The sequence below is a fragment of the Lolium perenne genome, chromosome 7, assembly GCF_019359855.2.
Source record: "Lolium perenne isolate Kyuss_39 chromosome 7, Kyuss_2.0, whole genome shotgun sequence".
Lineage (NCBI taxonomy): Eukaryota > Viridiplantae > Streptophyta > Magnoliopsida > Poales > Poaceae > Lolium > Lolium perenne.
In genome coordinates, this window is record NC_067250.2 from 3,656,149 (window position 1) to 3,678,269 (window position 22,121).

The 22,121-nt window shown below is 44.2% G+C and overlaps 2 protein-coding genes across 2 annotated transcripts in view; one reads left to right on the forward strand and one right to left on the reverse strand.

The window, feature by feature from the left end:
- Positions 1 to 14,184, forward strand: part of LOC139833149 (uncharacterized) — a 29,103-nt gene extending 14,919 nt beyond the window's left edge. Inside the window, exons 2-9 of the mRNA XM_071823327.1 lie at positions 7,156 to 7,396; positions 7,493 to 8,577; positions 8,662 to 8,725; positions 8,813 to 8,842; positions 8,944 to 9,093; positions 9,578 to 10,923; positions 11,098 to 11,758; positions 14,066 to 14,184. Of these exons, the coding sequence (XP_071679428.1) occupies positions 7,156 to 7,396; positions 7,493 to 8,577; positions 8,662 to 8,725; positions 8,813 to 8,842; positions 8,944 to 9,093; positions 9,578 to 10,923; positions 11,098 to 11,758; positions 14,066 to 14,184 (3,696 nt within the window). The remainder of the gene's footprint in view (positions 1 to 7,155; positions 7,397 to 7,492; positions 8,578 to 8,661; positions 8,726 to 8,812; positions 8,843 to 8,943; positions 9,094 to 9,577; positions 10,924 to 11,097; positions 11,759 to 14,065) is intronic.
- A 6,611-nt stretch (positions 14,185 to 20,795) lies between these two features.
- Positions 20,796 to 22,060, reverse strand: LOC127311648 (haloacid dehalogenase-like hydrolase domain-containing protein Sgpp). The gene is made up of 2 exons (XM_051342100.2): positions 21,889 to 22,060; positions 20,796 to 21,756 (listed from the first exon to the last, which is right to left on the reverse strand). The coding sequence occupies exons 1-2, from the start codon at positions 21,906 to 21,908 to the stop codon at positions 20,979 to 20,981; spliced, it is 798 nt and encodes a 265-aa protein (XP_051198060.1). The 5' UTR covers positions 21,909 to 22,060; the 3' UTR covers positions 20,796 to 20,978.
- Positions 22,061 to 22,121: the final 61 nt, after the last annotated feature.

Genomic DNA, 22,121 nt, shown 5'->3' on the forward strand with positions numbered 1-22,121 from the left:
TATCTTCAACTTGAGGTCGAGCATGAGCTTGACCTTGACCTTGTGGCCATTTCCCTTGTTGTTTCTCACTCAAGTGCTTCTTCTTCTTCAATGGGCATGATCTAACATGATGCCCTTCAACCTTGCACTTGAAGCAAACCAACTTGGCCGGATCCTTGACTTTGTCTTGGCCCTTCTTCTTGTTGCTCTTGGACTTGTTCTTGTTATTGGAGTTGAGTCCAAGTCCACTCTTGTCATTGGGGGATTGTTGCACACTTAGCATCTTGTCAAGTGCGGATTTCCCTTCATGACGCTTTTCCAAGTCTTTCTTCAAAGAAAGGACTTGGGCTTCAAGCTCTTTAATTTCCTCTACATGGTTAGTAGAAATACAAGTACTAGAGGAAGTAGAAGCTTCATTGTTAGAGCAACGAGGCAAAGCAAGTAATCCAACACAAGGTGTATCACTAGTTTGTCTAGATGGACTACTAGGACTAGCACATGGCAAAATAGCATTTTGAGTTGAGGTTGTGCTAATGTCCACATGAGGCTCACAAGATACTACTTTAGTGATACTTGCCTCATGAGCTAACTTTAGCCCATCATAGGAAATTAGAAGATCATCATGAGAGCTTGAGAGCTTTTTATGACTTTCTTCCAATTCCCTATAATTGCTAGTTAGCAACTCAAGTTGAGCCCTTAGCTCAACATTCTCCTTTAAGGTAGATGCTTCACAAGAATTAGAGTTAGTAGCACAAGCATCAACAATAGTTTTCTCATTTTCATGCATATAGGATTCAATTTTTTGTGTAAGCATAAAATTAGTATGCTTCTCATCTTTTAGCTCATGCTTGAGGAGAGTGAATCTCATTTCCCCATTTTCAACATGGGACTCCAACTCCACTATGGTTTCCCTATATTTATTCAAGGTATCCATAGAGTGTTCAAGATTAGCACGAGCTTCTTTATTACCATGAAGAGAAGCATATACCATTGCCATATTATGCACCAAGGTATTATATTCTTCATCATTATCATCATCATCATTCTCATCGTTAGAGGATGTGTTAGGAGTCAAAGTAGGAGATACCTTTGATACTTTTGCCATAAGGCACATGTGCAAACCGGAGAATGAAGATGAAGATATTCTTGAATCCTCATTTGAAATCGTGTCTTGATCCATAGAGTGTTCGGTTTCCTCTACATTGTTAGTCAACAACCAACTAGAGGAAATAGAAGCATTTTGATTGTGAACAAGACAAGGTAAGCATATCATCATGAGATCTATGTAAGCAATTTACACATGATATGCAAGGACTATCAACACAAGCATGTAGATTATTTTCAATGCTAGATGTGTTTAAGTCCAAAGAGGAAGCATTGCAATGGGATAGAGATGAAGAATCATCACTATTGAGCACAATATCAACATTGCAATTTTCCTCACCACTCACCATATCATTACCTCGTGTCTTGCTACACGTTGGTGAAGTGGAAGAAGGTGATAACTCATCACGACCGGAGGTGGAAGCAACTTGGAGCTCTTCATGATGTGAAGGGGAAGAGAGCTCCTCGGAGTCACCACCGACCAATTGAGAAGTGGATCCACCAAACATTTCCTTAAGCTTGATCCACATCTCATGAGACGATTTTTGCTTTATATATATCAAGAACCTACGAAAATCGGGTCTCAAGGAGAATAAAAGCTCATTAGATACTAGAGCTTCAAGATGTAAGTTTTTCTCATCCTCTAAAGATAGATTTTGAGGATCCATCGGAGGAGAAAAACCTACATCTAGAAATTGCTCAATGTTTGGACACAAGGTCCGAAGATTGCAAAGCAAGCAATTTCGCCACAAAAGATAATTTGTGCCAACAAAGATAATTGTGTCATTGTGCACTATACTAGCCGACATCTTTACTCTCAAGGCGGTGAAGCCTAAAACAAGGAGAGACCTTGCTCTGATACCAATTGAAAGATCGAGATGTCGCCTAGAGGGGGGGTGAATAGGCAATTAAAAACTCTTGTGGATTTGTCTTGTAAGAATGCGGAATTAAACTATCGTTTAGTTTACAAGCACATACCCTAGATATGCTAAGCTCAACTAAGTGTAACAATAACAACTAGAGCTAAGCAAGATAGGCACAAGATATACGTAGCACAAGTGATAGCAAGATATATGAACTTCAAGCACGATGGCTATCACAAGAAAAGAGGGCTCGGGTATAGAAATAACCGAGGCACGCGGAGACGAGGATGTATTCCCGTGTTCCCTTCCTTTGCAAGAAGGTACGTCACGTTTGGAGGGGTGGAGGTCCACGAAGGATTCCCCGCGCCACGAAGGCTCACCCTATTCTCCGAACCACACCCACGAAGGATAATGGCCCTTTCCTTATGGTTAGCTTTTCCTCCGCTCCGGAGATGGCAAGCTCCACAACCACTTCACAAGCTCCACGAAGGAGAAGCCCGGGCCTCTTCACAATCTTCTTGAAGAGATCACCGGAGCACCAACCGCCAAGCCAACTAGGAGGTCACCCTCCAAGAGTAACAAGCTCACGGTCTCTCACTCGAACTAATCGTGGTGGAGAGCTCAACACTATGCAATGACGCAAAGCAAGAACACTAGAGGTGTTCAAATCCTTCACTCTCAAATCCCGCCCAAACAACAAATGCTAGGATGAGATTGGAGAGGAAGAACAATGGGGAAAGTCAACAAAAGACTCCAAGATCTAGATCCCAAGAGTTCCCCTCACTTAGAGAAGAAATGGATTGGTGGAAGTGTAGATCTAGATCTCCTCTCTTAGATCCCTCAAGAATTAGCAAGAATTATGGGAGGAATCAAAGGGGAGAGCAAGTTCTTCCAAGAGCAACAATGGAGGTGAAGAAAGGGGAAGAACTAACTGGCTCAAGGTGGAAGAAAGGTCTATTTATAGCTAGGAGCAAATAAAACCGTTGGGAGGAAAAAGACAAGAGAAAGGCAAGAAAAACGGGCAGAAAACAGTGCCCAGCCGGCGGCCCAGCCGGCTGACCGGACCAGGCACTGGGGAGCCCGTCGGCAGCCCGGTCGAGCCGGCCCAGCAGCCGGGCGGCACTGACGCGCGCTGTGCGGCGGATAAGGCCGAGGGCCGCGCGGAGGGGAAGGAAAGGGCCCGGCCCGGCCAGAGGCCGGCCGGTCGGACGGGCACCGAGCGGGCCGGCGGGCGCCGGCGCTGGGTCGGTGAGGCGGCAGGCCGGTTGGCTGGCCGGGTGGGCCGGCGTGCGGCCCGGCGCTGACCGGGCGCCTGGTCGGGTGAGGCGGCAGGCCGGTTGGCTGGCCGGGTGGGCCGGCGTGCGGCCCGGCTGACCGGGCGCCCAGCCGGCTGCCCCTCTTTTCTTTTTCTTCTTTTTCTTCTTTTCTCCTTTTTCCTTTTCCTTTAATAACTAGTGCTCCCGAACTCCGATTCGAATGAAACCAATTTTGTTTGGAAGATAACAACAAATGTTATCCTATAGAAAGTGTAAACTCAAGAATCTGTAGGAGGGAATTTTATCATGAATATAAAAGGTAGAACCTTATATCATGAATAACCGGTAGAATCCCCCAACCTCGAAAACGCAATAGAAGATGCATGCGAACTCCGTTTTCGATGAACTTGGGCTTGTTGTAAAGCTAGCAACAAGCTCAAGAACCTTACACATAGAAACACCAAGAAGCAATAAGGATATGCAAAGTATGCAAAGGGTTGAGCTCCCTAAGACGATGTGATCAAGTTTCCGAACCGAAAGCCCCTCTTAATAGTGCGGCTATCTATCCTATAATCCGGTCTCCCAACATCCACCTTAAGACCGTTAAAAGGAAAACCTAGCAAGGCCATACCTTTGCCTTGCGCATCCCGCTTGATCTTGATGACAACTCTTCAAGCTTCACTCAAGCCGGAATGCCTCACTTGATCAATGTTGTTTTGTGAAGACTCACAAATGCTCCCCCATAGACTATGATGGGAAAGCTCCATTGATGCACATCTTCACATGTCCATTATCACCGAATGGACGACAAGCTTCAAGCATGTGATCCACTCAAGATGCTCATCTTGAACTTGCCCAACTCAACCTTGTATCTTCTCATACTCACTTAAGATAGAGCATGGCTAATATTGAGTTCCACATAAGAACTCCATCTTCATTTCTTCTTCTTGATCATATCACATATGTATCTTCAAATCGATGATCTTGATGCCAATACACAAGGTATATCTTTATCTTCATGGCATCCATTCTTGAATCCAACACATGGAGAGCAAGTAGTACCTATGGAATATTCCTTCATATAAACTCAATGAAAACATTAGTCCATAGGGGTTGTCATTAATTACCAAAACCACACATAGGGGCAACATACTCTTACAGTCCCCCACTTGCGCAACGTGTCAAAGTGCCGCAGACTTTGGGTCCACAGGTCAGTGGTAGGACAGAACTCGCGTTTTCCTGATACAGTGGTCGTGGCTATCGTCAGCACTGATGTCACCTTACAACGGAAAAATCTCGGCTGCGGTATATGAAGATTGGCGACAGTAAAGGAATAATGATAATCTCGAGAGCTTTTGACCAAACACCAGTTTTTGTTCAAATGCTCGGGGGCTACTTTTTGAAGAGTTTTTATGAAGAATATCGACAAGGAAACTTCAGGCAGCACAAAAAAGAAAAAAGATGAGAGCCTATGATCAAATACAAGCATTTGTTCATATGCTCGGGGGCTACTCTTATCAAAAGCATTGTTTATACTTCTGGTGAGAAATAAACGCGGCCGATAAAATATAGAGTTCTTCAGTAATGCAAGTTGAGCCTACAACCAAGTATAAATACTCGAATGTAGCCTCGGGGGCTACTCCCATCGGGAGCGCTGGTCGCGCACCCGATAAAGATGGAAGAATTTGAGAAGGGGACAATATAGCGACAAAGATGTTAAAAACGGTGGGCCTACAACCACGTACAAGCACTTGGTTGTAGCCTCGGAGGCTACTCCCATCTGGAACGCTGTTCGCGTGCCCGATGAATTTAGAAAAGGCATGGTGAGCATATTTCGAGTTATATAAATAACTCTTCATATACTCCCATCGGGAGGACAAGATAAAAATATACAAGTCATCCGGTGACTCGAATAAATGTGCTATTCCAGCAGCCAAAAAGGCACTCGATAATATTCTCAGAGCGTCTCAGTCGCGAAGTAATCTCTGAATGCCGCAAAACTTTGCGAAGGTAAGTCCCCGGATCCGTCCTGTGCGGCGTGGCACCGCCTCTGACGGCGCTTTGCTACTTTTTCCGTATCAACAGATACGAAGAAAAATCCTAACGGACGCGTTAGGTACTCGATAAAACATGACTGGAATTCGGCATCTGGTAAGATCTTAAGCGGCACATGTCGAATTACGCCAGTATCCCGAAATCATGTCCAGGAACGTGATTTTGAAGTAGGTTTTTGCGGATTGCCACAAGAGCAGTTAACTAGTACCTGATCCATCAGATGAATTAGCCCCAATTACTGTTATCCCTGTATAATGTACGACCATTTTACTAGAATTGTGTGTCAACTCGAAGAAGTTATATGATAATTGTAAAGTTGGAGATTTTCCCTGATTCTCCGATTCAAGCAAAATCTCGGAGGCTACTGACATAGGCATCCCTGATGGGCCTGCCGAAGATGGTACCCGGGGTTTACTGAAGGCCCGCGAGTCGAAGAGTATGAAGCTCGGAAGCCCAATTAGTTGTTGTTAAGGAAAGATAGAATTGTATTAGGAATAAAGAGATTTGTAACTTTACGGGTTGAACTCAAAGAGTCTCCCGGAATCTGTAAACTTGTGTAATACGAAACCCTCGGCTCCGCCTCCTATATAAGGGGGAGTCGAGGGACGAGGAGAGGATCGAATCATTGTCAACACAACCCTAGTTTTCATAGTAGTCGAGTACTTTTCCGGCTGAAACCCTCGAGATCTACTTGCCCTCTACTTCCAACAAAACCCTAGTCTACAACTTGTAGGCATTGACAAGTCGATACCTTGTCAGTACCAGAACCACCGCCATGATCGTGATCTGTGGATTTCTCAGGGTCTTCCGGTGGCGCCTCCATCTCTCTATCGGCGGTTACCTTCTCTTTCCCTTCCATGCAAGACTCCAAATCTAACCCGATCAGACACCCCTCTTGCAGAACCTATCCGCAGGGCGATGGCTTCGACGACGGACGTCGGTCACGTCGGAAAATTTGTGTAGATCAGTAGACTCTGGCGGTTATCGCCAGAGGAAGTCGGGAACCCAAGGTATCCTTAGGGAAAAAATGTAAAATTCGATCGATTCGGTACTGTATAGCTCATGAAGATTTTGATTGAGGTGAGGGAGTATGATGACTATTTCCTCTATAAAAATTACTGCACCGGATTTCCTGGTTTCACCTCAATTAAGAAACGCATGACTACTTTGGGGTGTCTTGCATATGGATCTGCTCGTGATACACATAATGACTATCTCCTCATGCTGAGTCAACATGCCAGGACATTGCATACAACGGAGCAGTCGATCGGAGAGCGTCAAATGAAGAACGCAACTCAGTTCTTGGAATAGACTGCAACACGAGAACTTTTTGAGATGTTTGAAAGCATCGACTGCATTCATTGAGGATGAAAGAACTATTATACTAGAGAGTGCATTGTTGTTTTTGAAGCTTATGACCTATGAATTTGGCATATTTTCTTTAGCATGGAGGAATCTCACAATGACATCAACATGTTGCAGCGCTCTCTTTCTTGTTAGACTTTCTGAAGGCCATGCTCCATAGGTCAATTATGAGATCAATGGATACACATATAACAAAGGGTACTAGCGGTCTAAAAACAACAAAGGATACTATCTAGCCGATGTCATCTACCCAAAATGGTCGACATTTTTTAAGACAGTCCATGACCCTTTCACAGAGAAGAAATCTTGATTTGCGAAGTGCCAAGAGAGTTGTAGAAACCGAGAAGGATGTCGAGCGGGCATGAAGGTGTGCTCCAATAGCGTTTTGCTATCGTATGGTATCCTGCTCCCCCAATGGTGGCAACTAAAACGTGGGAGGTCATCATGGAGAGTGAGCGCGCTGATGCAATGCATGATGATCATCCATATGATTGAAATCAGAGTCAGGGTTTTTTTCTGCCAATAACAATCAGAGGTTCCGGAGACCATACAAGCAACAGAACTATAATTCTAGGGGTCGTGTCACTGGCCGTTACAATGGTCGCGGGAATTTCAATGGTAGAGTTTCAAGGTCGAATGTGGAGCAGCAAGATGCACCACCGCATGGTCTGTCAAATCCAGTGGTTCCTGGTGTGGCGATCAACAAGACGGTTGTGACTCAGGGCGGGGCTGGACCCAGTGTGGTGGCTGATTCTCAAGGTGTTTTGGCAAAGGGTAAGAATCCTGATGGAACCTTGTGTTTTCGATGTGATACTAAAGGGCATAAAGCTACAGAATGCACTGCGATCCTTTGTATTTATTGTGATTCAGCAAAACATGAGGACAAAGATTGTCATATGTTATCTATGCCAAAACCTACCGCTGTCTTGTATGGTCTATGTAGAGAAGGTCTGCACTTTTATGATGTTCCTCACAATCCAAATATAAAACAAAAGAATGACAGTGGCAAGGTTGGTAGAGTTCGTATTACTGGAGGTTTTATGAGTACTCAACAACTCTTGATGGAACTTGAATGGCTCGTTCCAGGACATAGCCAATGGGATATCACCCCAGTTGGCTCTGATGCGTTTCGGGTTGTTTTTCCTACTAAGGCTGACCTTGTTAGGCAGCGGAGACTAAAGCCGGTGGACGTTCAGGGAACATCCATCACTATGCATTTTGAGGACTGGACAGCTAGGAGACTAGATAAGTTTGGTCTTTTTGACATTTGGATCAGAGTTTTAGGATGCCCGGATACTCTTATCAGGGACTATTTGGGTCTTTTTGGAGTTGGATCCTTAGTTGGTAAGACCAAAGAAGTTGATATGAAATTCACAAGGGAGAATAATGTTGTTCGTATGCGCATTGATTGCGTTAATCCCCAGCTGATTCCTCGCTACCTTGATCATTTTTATGATGGGGATGGGTTTGGCATAGAGTTTCATGTGGAGGCGCTTGATGGAACTGTGGTGCCTGCTGGCTTTGCAGACCAAGAGGAGGAGGATGATGATATGAATCCTAAGAAGGATACTTATGGTACTAGTGAAACCGAGAAGGATGAGAAAGACAAACCAACACCAAGTGATGCTCCGTCGGACAAGCCCGAAGGGGAGCAGCAAAAGGGATCTTCGGGTACTGAGGAAATGGTGGAGGTTTTGGATATGGATGATTCGGTTGAGAGGAGGGGTGACACTCTTGTGGGTGTGTTTGCTATCACTGATGGATCCAAGTCTGTTCCATCTAAACGTTGGTATCACATGGTTAAGGAAGATGAGGCCGTGGCTGCCAAGTCTGCACCTTCTAAAGTTGGATGTGTTCCTCTAGGCTGGTCTGATAACTCAACACAGACTTCTTCATTTTCTCTGCCGCAGCAAGTGCCTGAGGATGTGAATGGTTCAGTGCGATCTGGAACAGAGGTTTCTGATTTTCCTATGTGAAGCCTGTGCTGCAAGGCTGCAGTTCAGGATTCCAGTGTGACAGACCATAGTGATTTCGGACAGCCTATTGTGAATAAGGAGGGGATGGGTGACATACCGCAATCTTCTTTGCCTATTGAGGCCAACTGTATGGGTGATCTTATGTCTCCAAATTTAAAATTTTCTACTAATTTTGCTCATTCTAGTCCTCATTTTTGTTCGCCTCCTGTTTCAGTTTCACCTAGCCCTCCACAAGGGAGGAACGGTTTGACCCCTATCGTATTGCGCTCTCCTCCTATGAACACGCCAAAGGATAATGTGACCACAAGAGGCACCGGGGTTTTTCTGGGTGGGCGTTATTCGCAGAAGGAGGTGATTGCATACGGGGTATTTCTGAAGGAGGGATCTTTGGGGTGCGCACAAGTGAGCGCGTTAGAGCCCAGCCCAATGCTGATGAGACCCAGTTGAAGCGTGCACAACTGATTGCACAGGCTAAGGAGGATATCTTATATTCAGGTACAATAATTCCCTCCAAGTTCACTATTGCCTCCATTCCTAATGATGTTATTGCTGCTAGAGCGTCAAAACTTGGCATCTCTCTAGGAGATTCACCTTCTAATGTTACCGATTCTATTAGTAAGATAAAAGATATTGATTTAAACAGGACACTAATCATGCTTAAGTATAAAAAAGACTCTCAGAACAATATTGATCAAACAAAATCTACTGTAGTCTTGGATGAAACGCTTGGTCTCTCTTCTGATTTAATAGATGAGGAACAAACTTGTTTGGAGGATCACAAGGATCCTCCCTTGAGAACTATTAAGCCGACTAGGGTGTATAAGAGAAGAGTCCCTGAGGTGGCTACGACTCGCCGTTGCAGTGCTCGCCTGAAAAATAGAAAAAAAAATTAGTGTTCACAAGATGAAAGGTGGTTTTTGGAATAGTGACGGGTTTAGGGATACAGCAAAACACTCTTTTGTGCATGAAACAATTAAAGATCTAAAGCTCGACTTTTTTGCTATCATTGAAACTGGGCGAGATAATTTTTCTTTGCCTTTTCTTAATCACCTTGCGGGGGGTCTTGACTTTATCTGGTATTGCCTACCTCCACAAGGGAGGTCAGGTGGTATCCTAGTGGGTATTAATAAGGATACGCTTCAGGTTCTTAAGGTGGTTAATGGTAGTCATTGTGTAAAGTTTCACATTCGGTCCAAGCTTGACGGATTCGAGTGGGCCTTGATTCCTGTATATGGTGCCGCTCAAGATGAGCACAAACCAGAATTTTTGGCCGAGCTTGTTAGAGTTTGTGAGATAGAGACGTTACCTATGCTCATAGGAGGTGACTTTAATATAATGCGCAGACAGGAAGATAAGAATAAACCTAATTTTAATGCACATTGGCCTTTTGTTTTTAATGCCATAATTGAGAGTCTTGATCTTCGGGAGATCGAACTTTCCGGCAGGCAATATACTTGGGCAAATCGTAGAGAATCTCCAACATATGAGAAGCTAGACAGAGTTTTGGCGAGTGTCGAATGGGAACAGAAATTTCCCTTAGTATCGGTTCAAGCTTTGCCTAGGGCGGGCTCAGATCACACTCCATTAATCCTAGATTCTGGTGAACAAGCTCACCTTGGGAATAAAACACATTTTTCGTTTGAGCTAGCATGGTTGAGACGTGATGATTTTGCGGGTATTATCGCTAGGGAATGGAATTCAATTCATCATGGGAATAACCCAATGGAGAAATGGCAAAATAAGATTCGTCATCTTAGAAGTTACCTTAGAGGGTGGGCAAAAAATTTGAGTAGTGAGTATAAAAAAGAGAAGGAGAGGTTGTTGGTGTTGATCGATTTCCTTGATAAGAAGGCGGAAATTGCGCCTCTTTCCGAGTCTGAGCGAGTGTGTCTGAGATCTTCTACCGACAGCTTAGCTCGTTTGAGAAGGGATGAAGAATCCAAATGGGCCCAGAGGGCTAAAGTTAAGTATATTCAGGAAGGGGGGAATAATACAAAGTTTTTTCATTTAATAGCTAATGGTAAACATAGAAGGAAAAAGATCTTCCAGTTGGAGCAAGAAGAGGGCACGATTATAGGTCAAGAAAATTTGAAAGTTTATATTTCCGAGTATTATAAAGGTTTGTTCGGACCTCCTAATCCGAATCATTTCTCCATGAGGGAATCGGATAAGGCCGATATTCCTCAACTTTCTGAAGTGGAAAACAATATTCTTGTAGCCAACTTCACTGAAAAGGAAATATTTGAGGCTATTATGCAAATGGAAAAAAATAAAGCACCGGGTCCGGACGGACTCCCGGCAGAATTTTATCAATGTTTTTGGGAGGTGATCAAACCAGATCTCATGGCTATGTTCGCAGCTTTTCAGGAGGGGCATTTACCCCTTTTTCATCTGAATTTTGGAACTATCATTCTGCTGCCTAAAAAAGAAAATGCGGTTCAAATCGAGCAATATAGACCTATATGTCTTCTCAACGTTAGCTTTAAAGTTTTCACTAAGGTTGGTACTAACCGTGTCACGGAGGTCGCACACAAGGTGGTCAGACCGACACAAACTGCTTTTATGTCGGGACGTCATATTTTAGAGGGGGTGGTTGTCCTTCATGAGACTATTCATGAGCTTCATAGGAATAAAATGAATGGTGTTTTGCTGAAACTTGATTTTGAGAAAGCATATGATAAGGTAAACTGGGATTATTTGCAACAAGCTTTGCGAATGAAGGGGTTTGACCCCAAGTGGTGTAAATGGATTCAAGAATTTGTAAGTAAAGGGAGTGTAGGTATAAAGGTGAACGATGATATGGGCCACTACTTTCAGACCAAGAAGGGTCTTAGGCAGGGGGATCCGTTATCTCCGATTTTGTTTAATATCGTCGCTGATATGCTTGCGATTATTATTAATAGAGCTAAAGAAGATGGTCAGGTTGATGGCCTTATTCCTCATTTAGTGGAGGGAGGTGTTTCTATTCTGCAGTATGCGGATGATACAATCATCTTTATGGACCATGATTTGGAGAAGGCTTTAAATATGAAGCTCATTCTTTGTATGTTTGAACAACTATCCGGTTTGAAAATTAATTTCAATAAGAGCGAACTCTTTTGTTTTGGAGAGGCTAAGGACGCTGAGGAGGAGTACAGGCTCCTTTTTGGATGTGACCTGGGTAAGTTCCCCTTTAAATATTTAGGAATCCCAATTCATTTCAGAAAGCTCAAAAATGGGGAATGGAAACCAATTGAAGATAGATTTGAAAAGAAGCTTAGTTCTTGGATAGGGAAGATGTTGTCATACGGTGATAGACTTATTCTTATTAATTCTGTTTTAACTAGTTTGCCAATGTTCATGCTCTCATTTTTTGAGATTCCGATTGGGGAAGCGTTTGGATTTTTTTCGTTCACGATTTTTTTGGCAAAGTGATGGGCACAAAAGAAAATATAGGCTAACAAAATGGAGCATGATGTGTCGTCCAAAGGATCAAGGGGGGTTGGGCATTGAGGTACTCGAAATTAAAAACAATTGTTTGCTCAGTAAATGGTTATATAAACTCTTAAATGAAGAAGGAGTTTGGCAAGAATTACTTAGGAATAAGTACTTGCATTCTAAAACGTTGTCACAAGTGACAGCTAAACCGGTAGATTCCCCCTTTTGGAAAGGAATAATGAAGGTTAAACATGAGTTCTTCAATAAAGGTCATTTTGTTCTGGGAGATGGATCCTCTACTAGATTTTGGGAGGACGTTTGGCTTGGAGATAGTCCCTTGGCCCAACAGTATGCGCCGCTGTACAACATTGCCAACAGAAAACAAGTGACTGTTGCCAATGTTTTAGATCCCAACCAATTGAATATGTCGTTTCGTAGGTCGTTCACACCTGACAAGTGGGTGATGTGGTTGCAGCTGGTCGAACGACTAATGGATATTCGGTTGACAAACGATAAGGACATATTTGTTTGGGATCTTACTCCCTCTGGTTGCTTTACTGTTAGATCAATGTATCTTGATCTTTTAGATGATCGAACTAAATACTTGCGTAAGTATATTTGGAAAATGAAAGTTCCTTTAAAAATCAAGATTTTTATGTGGTTCCTGCATCGTAAAGTTATTCTTACTAAAGATAATCTTGCTAAAAGAAATTGGGTAGGAAACCAGTCTTGCGTATTCTGTGATAAAAATGAATCCATTCAGCATTTGTTTTTCGAATGCCCACTAGCTAGAATTATTTGGCGTATTGTTTATATGACTTTCAGTATTTCACCACCGGCAAATGTTTCTAACCTTTTTGGGAATTGGTTAAGCGGCATTGCCAAAAAAGATCTCATTCTGATTAGAGTTGGTGCTTGTGCCATTGTTTGGGCATTATGGAATATACGTAATGATGTGGTGTTTAACAGGCAGAAGCCTACCTCTTTCTTGCAGGTTATTCCCATGGCGATTCATTGGATCCGTACGTGGTCCTATCTCCAAACAAAGGAACAGCGGGCTGCCATGGAATCTGGGTGCAACTGTTTGGAGATGGTCGCACGGGATTTCTTCAGCCAGTTCGGCTGGCGGCTTGACCACAGGATCACGTTATGATATGCCTTAGACACTCGCTGTTTTCCTCGTTTTTTTCTGGTTGATACTTGTGTTGACCATGATTGGTCTTTGATTTGTAATAAGTGCACACTCTCAATAAAGTAATAAAGAGGCCATATGCATCATTTTGATGCAGAGGCTGGGGCGACCTTTTATCTAAAAAAATATGATTGAAATCCACCATGAACAGAATTAGCAACAATTACAAGATGATCTAGTGAGTATTTGTTGGCGAGGAGAGGAAGTGCCGCGTGAGTCTTGACCTATTTAAACTTCTCGATTGTAATTCGTTTAAATTATTGTATGCACTATTCTATTCCTATGTTTGAAATTGGTTGAATAATTTTTTTTTTTTTTTTTTGAGAACACAGTACAACGCAGACGCTCACAAATACGCACGTACAAACACCCCTATGAACGCACGCACGCACACCCTACCCCTATGAGCACCTCCGAAGGACTGAGCCGGCATATCTTGAGGTTGACGAAGTCACCACTGGCGCCTCGCTGTTGACGGGCACGTCACCTACCACTGAAAGCATAGCGCCGGTTAAATCCTGGAATAAATCCAGGTAAATGCAAACACCCACGTCAAGCCTAGGACTTGAACCTGGGTGGGCTGGTTCCACCACAAGGGACCTAACCACCAGAGCCAAGCTATAGAACTGTTGTTTGTAAATATGAATTGTATTTGGACCGGTCATTTTAGGCGCCGCTATGAGCAGACTGCCCCAAATTGTGACTGCGCCTGCGGACGCCCTCAAATCGCATCTGCCGATGTTGTGCCGGATAGAGTTACGGGGCGGTGGAATGTTCTAACAATACTGAAAATTTGCTGGAGCAATCGTACACCTACAGGCGACATTGCTATTCTTAATTTGTCTCCTGCGCGTGCAGCCAGCGGGTCTTCCCCTGGACCCGCAAGTGAAGCTTCTCCTTTGTCCGGCATGTGCGTCGTGAAGAACGTGCACGCTGTGCATCACCCGTTCCTAATCTGGAGAGAGTTCACGTTCTAGCTTCTGTGGCTCATGTACGTGGTGGTTTTTTTTCTTGCCTCTCTGATCTGCAGTTCGAAATAATGCTCAAATGCGCCTGCACATACAGTGTCATGCCTCCTGTTAAGGCCACGATGAGAGCACTAGAGAGAGAGAGAGAGAGGTCGACACGATTTTATGCCTTCAAGCGGGTGGCAACCTTGCAACTCTTAGAGAAAGAGCAAGTTAAGCATGGGCAGGTAGATAGGCAAGTGGCTATAATCAAGATTGACATGACTGCCTCGTGCCCTCGTGGAAGTACAAAACCACTACAACCCGACTACTAATTATTTTTTGGGCATTTGAGTTTGAGAGTGACTTACAACTAGTGGCGAAGGATGAAGATAATCTGAGGTATGACAAACTTTTAGAAAAATAATGCATGTACCAAAATGATCCCGAGACATTAATGCTATATCTATGGTTCTAACACAATCACTCAGATGATAAAAATATAAATATATTTGATTATAAATATAACCTACAAACATAATAATAATGTCAGCTCAATAGCAAAGCTTTGCCTTTTCTTTTGAAAATCTTTTATAATTCTATCGATCAAGACTTCTAAATATCCCTCGCTCGTTGCATAGGTCGGTCTTGATGATCTTTGTTTAGGAAAACCTTCAATTATTGTCGGTACCACGGGTGAAAGCAACACTAACTCAATGAAGTTATGATCTCATCAGAGGAAAAAAATGATACGGCGTCAAATATAAAAAATATCTAAAGTCTCAAATTCTCCATGTATGAATAATAAATAGCTTAAGGTTATTGTGTATTCCCTCCGTTCGTAATTAATCGACGTAAGGTGATGTTAGAAGTAAACAACGCCAAGGTAGATAGTGCGTCGATTAATTCAGACCAGAGTAGTATATAGTAAGATCCATGATAAAGTAATTTTATTCACACTGAATCTAGAAAACAGGTCTATGTTTTTGGTATTGTGTTCTTGTTTTCGCTTCGGAGTTGGTTTTGCATAGTGTTTACTAAAGCACACATAACTTTCTCATATGAAGTCCATTTTCGATGTATGACTACTCAAATTATTTAGAAAAAACGCATGTATGTAACTGTATTCACCAAAAGGTAGGGTGGTTGTCCTACCTTACCCTACTAAAAGCATTGCCCTGCTTACAGCGTCAGGTGCTCCATGCCGATTACATGTAGTAAAACTTCGTTTTTTTTTGTTACTTCTGTTTATGCATGTTATCTCTTTAATTTGTATATTATCGATAATTGTTATCATTGGCCATGGTTTAACTTTAGAGCTCCCTTTTTTTGCTGGAGCTTCTTTGATTCAAAGACATGCGTAACGATTAAGAAAAATATATTCAAAGACATGCACGTTGTAGTAATAACTAAAGATTTTCGTGTTCGATTTGTAAGACTATAAACTACATACATTTTTGCATGGACTATTTTGCAACACGATTGGGGTAAGGTAGAAAACGATTGGGGTGAGGTAGAAATGACGCCCAAGCTAGAGCAAAAGAATAGTAGGTGCTACCAAACTTCTACTTTTTTCTAATAAATCACACTTTCGTAATTACAAAATTTAACCATTGCACCGGTCTTTACATAACCAAGATACACGGTCGCTCAAGTGCAGAACGGGATTTTTTTTTTAAAAAAAAGTGGTGCAATAGTGCAGGGGCTGTCGTCGAAACGCACGTACGTCATCGGAAAGTGAAGGCCAATAGATCATCCAACGGAAAACACGAGGAGAGAAGCTAGAAAACAAGAAGAGGAACGTCGAGCAGCGACAGATTCAGAGGCAAGTGTCTTTTTCACACGGGTCATTTTCCTCCGTCGCTGCTCCGTGCCAAGATTCGGATCCATCTTGCTGCTGCACGATTGGCCTGTGAATGGACCACGTAGCTTCTCTACAAGACTACAAGGGACTCCATGGAATAGGAATCCTGTTGGCTAGCTAGCTTTGCACAAGGCCGAGGGAGTGTCACCTTCGGCCCAGGTCTATTACTTGAGACTATACCGAGGACGTACCATTCCTAGCTGTCAGTGACGGAGCCAAGATTGAAGCAAGCTTCGGATCAAAAACTAAGCGTAAAAGTAACTACTTAGCACAGAAAAATTGATACTGTAGCAAGAATGAACATGTATTTTCACATCCATTTTTAACTCTCCTAGAACATGAAATAACTAAAAAACTTAAAATAGTTAAATGGGATACAAATGATGGTACCAAGTCACTAGTTTTGTGCGTCCGTGCCTCCCATGACTTCGTCAACAACCTCATGAACACTAGAAGAGGAACCAATACCTTCAAGAAAGCAAGAATATTTCATATGGAAAAGCGCAAACATGATGTGCAGTAGAAAATCATTCGTACAAAAATGAAAACTCACCGAAACGACAAGGTAAAATTCCTCTCCGTGAGCTATATCCTTAAAAATGATATAAGATATCATCATCATTGATTGAGTGAAATAGTTCTCGCTCAATATAAAATACCATGTTATAATTCATCCAATCATCACCCATTTTATTCCTCAACTCGGTCTTGATAAAAGACATGATGAAGTAGCCCAACATCAACATGACACAATGTGAGCAAACTAGAGTTGAGAGGTGGGAGACCTACTATCCCACGAACCCACAACCTCCTCGTCCTCCCCGGCCCACTCTCGTGCTAATGAAAAGAGGGTACCTCCTCCTTGTCCTCGTCTTCCACCTCCTCATCCTCGTGGTGCTGCAAATAAAAATTTCAATGCAAATTAAATGTAAGTAAATGAAAGGAAATGGGTAAAAGTAAGGAGAAAATAGCGCATGTCCTCCTCGCCCTAGTGGTGCTGCTCCTCAAAAGAGCATAGCTCCTCGTACTTTAGAGGGGCCTTTTCCCACCCTTCCTCCTCCTCAGAAGTTGCGGTGCCACTAGCGAAGGGTGCCTAAGCATGGTAGCAATTTGTATGCATAGTAGCAATTTGTATGCATAGTAGCAATTAGTACCTCACTAAGGGAGGGCGTCGAAGGCCGCCGCTGTTGTCAACCCCTGTGTGAAGGTGCAGCCTCCTCACGTAGGCTCCTCCTGGGACCTCGTCCTTGCCTGTGAAGGTGCAACCTGTTGAATGTAGATGGGCTGCAGCCTAGTAAGGCAGCCCATGTAGTCTACAATTTCTGAAATCTCAAGGCCCATCACGTTGGCAGCTTGGGACAACCTTGGGGGACAAAGTTTAGTCTCACATTGCTAGTTGGGAGAGAGTTGGAGTGGTATATAAGGGCTGCTGTTCTAGTTCTTCCAAGTGAGTGAGAATAGAAGGAGCCCTCGCGCACTCCTCCTCCTCCGCCCGCCCCGCCTCGGCTCGGCTCGGCTCGTCACGCACGCACGCACGTCGCGTTTCGTGACTCGAGTTCGAGTTCGAGTTCGAGACACACTCAAGGAAGCCTAAATTTTTGCTTGGTGCACCAAATGAGTTGGGTACGTGTCGACCTGCATGTGCATGCTCGCCGCGTGTCCCTAGCTTCCTACGCGTGGCAACGCGATCCGGTCGGTCGACTCTCCTCCCAGGAGACATATCAGATCTGGAGAAAAACAGCTCTCAGAACTCTCTAGCCCGTCTCTCTCACGAAGTTCCTTTTGCTGCGCTACTCTTTAGTCTTCCCCATCCCGGCGACTGCGTGCACAGCCATCCGGGAGAGCAGGCCTCCGAAACTCCGTCCGTTGAGATCCTGCACCGGGAGACGGGCGATAAGGTTTTTGGGGAGCGTCTCGGCGCGACTGCTCGCTGCTGCTCGTGCTCTTCTTTGACGGTTCGGCTGCTTCATCGACAGATCCGACTACACGATGGGCGACATCAACAATACCCATGGTGGTGGTGCTGCTGCTGCTGGTGCGACCTTCCCGGTCGCGATGTACGTGCTTTTTCTCTCCTACCTTGCACTGCTACTTGTTCCATGTTCAGATCTGATGCATGTACTTAGTCTGATGTGTGTGGTTAAGTATGCTTGTGCATCTGTCATGTTGTTTTCGGTAATTAATCTCACACGGAAATTGCCTAATACTCTAACACAACCTCCTCAACTGTGGTCAGTGGCGAAGGACGGAAAAAGTTGAGGTCTGGTAAACTTAAAGCATAAAAGAGGATTGACGCAAAGAATTCAAAATTGTATCGACACATTATACAAAAATAAGACACTAGTGTTTTACTAAAAGACAGAAATTGAGAAACATCGTAGCTTTTCCATTGCTTCCCTTTTTCTATCAACTTCATCACTTAAATCTACTGTCCAGACTCCAGGTTGATGCATCACCATCGGTCGGTCGGCCGCCCACTGCTGCTAATCCCCTGCCTGCACAACCTGAATTGTATGTGAGTTCGAGGTCAGCCGCCGGCTCCCTTCGAGTTCGACGATCAAAATTTAGAAGTCGGGATTCGGGAAACCTGGTTTTGTCGCTCGGTATTAGGCCCAAGAAGCCAACCATGACTCAAGGCCCAAGAAACCGGCATCGATGACAATGGAGGCTGGGCTGCTATAGGTACCGTGCGTGACTGCATGTTGCTCAGGCATGTTGCTCTTGAGCTTGATGAAAAATGTGTTACTATTAATTCTGATGTCGCAGTTATGCCAAAAATAAGTTATTTTGATTAATCATGTGCAAAAGTACTCACTTTGGAGTATTCTGTTTTGTTTAGTCATGTACAAATGTCTAGTTAATTTTGCAAATCACTAATAAAAGAAAAAGATTTCTTGAACTATCCTATTTTGGTTAATCGTGTGCGGAATTCTAAGATATCTCTAGGCCAGTATTATTAGTCATCTATCAATTTATTTCTAGCATGTTTTGACCGATTACAAATTTACAATGTGATGGTGTAATCTATACTCTCCAGTTCTTCAATTATGCACAACTTGAATGAGATTCGCCGAAGAAGGAGAAATACAAATGCAACACTTCTTTTCGAGTACTAAGAAGACAATAATCAACATATACTTCATTCTCCATTATGAATACGATGAATGGGTGTTGTCATATGTGGAACTCTGGAGCTTGATTCCATTTTCATGCGATGCTGGTTTGGAGATGACCATTAAATTGATGTTGTGTGCACTATGGTAATCATCATTGATGGCATTATGAAGTATTCGATAACTTTATTTTTATTTTCATGTAAGTTTAGTTTTGCACACAAATCAGCAATGTAGTTGAAGGTAGGGAAGAAAGATTGGAGGGTTTGGCAAATGTGGAGATTGACCATATGTGCTACCATTTTCTGTTGTGGCTGGTGATCGATCCGAGCTGTGTATACTTTGTTTGAATTATAGATGTTGCTGGAGCGACTCGTAGTTGAACTAGAGTGTGTGATGCTGAGCTAGAAGTACCATTGAGGGGCTCTTACTGTGTATTGCAATGACATTGTTATTGTTGGGAAAACTGTCAGGAGACCGGTTAACCATTAATCTGAGATTAGCACATTCTTAATCACGGTATGAAAATGAAAATACACAGTGGATTTAATGTAAACTTCAGCACCACTTTGTACTAGCTCATGGATCGTTACTTGTGTCAGAAGGAAACATATGCATCAAACATATATGGAGGAAACTAGACATCTCATGGCTCTCTCCTAGCCATAGAGATGTCTTGGGTAGGGAGAGAACCTTCTCACCTGACCATAGAGATGTCTTAGGTAGGGAGAGGTTCTCAGAACAACTGCAGCAGCAGTAGAAAATCAACACACAGAGACGCCAATCCTTTTTACGTGGAAAATCTCTCAACTTAAGAGGAAAAACCATGAGCCAAAGTCGCCCAAATCTTCTTCCGCTATAATCAAATGGGGATACAACAAGTTCTTCTCTAGAAAGCACTAGAGGATCTCAGACATCAAGATGCAAGCAGATCTTGGATGTTATTACAAGTTTTGGGGCATAAGAGCTAGGAATTGGAGCAATCTCACCAAAGATGGTGAAACAACACCTTGAAGAAAACAAGGATGCAGATTTAGTCTTCACAACCTTGTGGCTCGATGTAGCTTATTTCTTCAACTTTCTCTCTTTCCCTTCTCTTTTGGTTTTTCTTTTCCAATGGAGGCTATCCTGAATTTTCGCCATTTCACCTAGATGGGAGACTTAACATCCCCTTTTCTCATGTGCAATGTCCAAAATGACCCTTGGTCATAACCCTAATGGGTAGTGGCCTGTTGCACCTGTTTTGGCCGCCTGAAAGGCTTCATTTAGGTTATCTCCTCACAGCCCATATGAGGAGGATACCCAACAGTTATGGGTGTATCCCCGTGTGAAGTTGTGCCTGATTGTGGCGATAAAATATGCTTTGCGAAAATTCATCCAGATCTGCTTTTTTTATATCTGTATGTTGATCATTCTATGGATGGATGTTATGTGGATTGTGTACCAGGTGCTTCCAACAGTGGATGATTCCCGTGCAAATTTTACTTTCTTTTATTGTGCAAACTAACTTACTTAGGCTCAAATTGTTTATTTCGTTTTAGTAAGAACATTAGCCAATGGAGACACGGGACAAAGATATTTATGCATGAAAGGAAAGAAGAAAGATAGATACTAGAAAGATTATGTTATCATGTGATGCAAAGAGAAAAAAAAAAAAGAACCCGTAGCAATGCATGTGCATTCATTCAACCAGTAGAAGTATGTATAGCTTTCACAGTTTCACGCAAGTTTAAATCTCAATTCGGGGCATGATTTACTTTCAGTTTTCTGATTTCAGATCGAATTTGAACTGCAGTCCATGGCGGCAGCAGCAGCATGCATCGCAGAAAAATAAATGGAATCCCAGCTCAATTCTCCACGGGAACAGCCGCCGGCTCCACGCTCCGTTCCCCATCGACCACCGTGGGAGGAGCTCCGTTAGCAGCAGCAGCGTCAACCCCATCCAACGCCGCCCAGAGCTTGGCATCCAGGTAGTCCCTGACGACGAGCGACGCGCCGGCGGCGACGACCCTGGCCTCCCGGCTCTCCCCGGCAATAGCCACGACCGGCATCCCCGCGGCGACGCCGGCCTGGATCCCGATCACGGAGTCCTCGAACACGACGGACCGGTCCGCGCTCGCGCCAAGAAGCTCCAGCGCGCGGAGGTACGCGTCGGGCGCGGGCTTGGCCCGGCCCTCGCCGCACTCCTCGCCGGTGACGACGACCGGAAAGAACTCCGCCAGGCCCAGGATCCCGACCATGACCTCGGCGTTAGCCCTGGGCGCGTTGGTGACGGCGGCCAGCTTGAGCCCGCGGCCGCGCGCCCACCGGCACAGCGCGCGCAGCCCGGCCACCTCCCGGAGGCCCTCGCGGGCGTACCGCGCGAAGAGGGCCTCCTTCTCGGCGAAGAAGGCGTCGAGCTGGGCTGGCGGCCACTCCGGGAACAGGAAGCGGCCGATCTGCTCGTTGCTCCGCCCCGCCATGTGCTTCATGCCGAACTCCGGCGTGATCGGGACGCCGCCGTTGTAGCCGACGCCCTGCAGCAGCTCCGAGAAGGCCCGGTGGTGGAACGGGTCCGACACGCACATCGTGCCGTCGATGTCGAACAGCAGCGCCTCCAGCGGCGGCGACCTGCACAGCACCAAGCTGCCGCGCGCAGAACAAACACACAAGCAGAATTATTCAGACATTGCAAGAATTCAGGGATGAAAACATTTCAAGAATTCAGAGATTGGTGACAACAAAATTTGAAAGATTTGTGAGTATCATCTAGAGTACCTATCCTGAGTGTTCTCCATGGATGTGCTGTGTTCTTCGTGAGAATGCTATCTGCTGATCTGCAAACAGGATAGATTTGTTTTCCAATGGCTACTTGCTGATGTTTATATTTGCGATGAAGAGCTGGTTGGTGAGCAGGTTTGGTCGGTCAGTGTGGAGTTGGTGGCAACCCACCATCTCATCAGGCACCAGCCAACTGTTGACCTTGAGTAGTTCCCATTGCAACATGTACA

Bases quoted from the DNA above. Each gene is read 5' to 3' on its own strand.
- LOC127311648 (XM_051342100.2), bottom strand. From the start codon at position 21,908: ATGGAGAACACTCAGGATAG. The intron at 21,757-21,888 runs GTACTCTAGATG...TGCGCGCGGCAG, and splicing joins ATGGAGAACACTCAGGATAG to CTTGGTGCTGTGCAGGTCGC.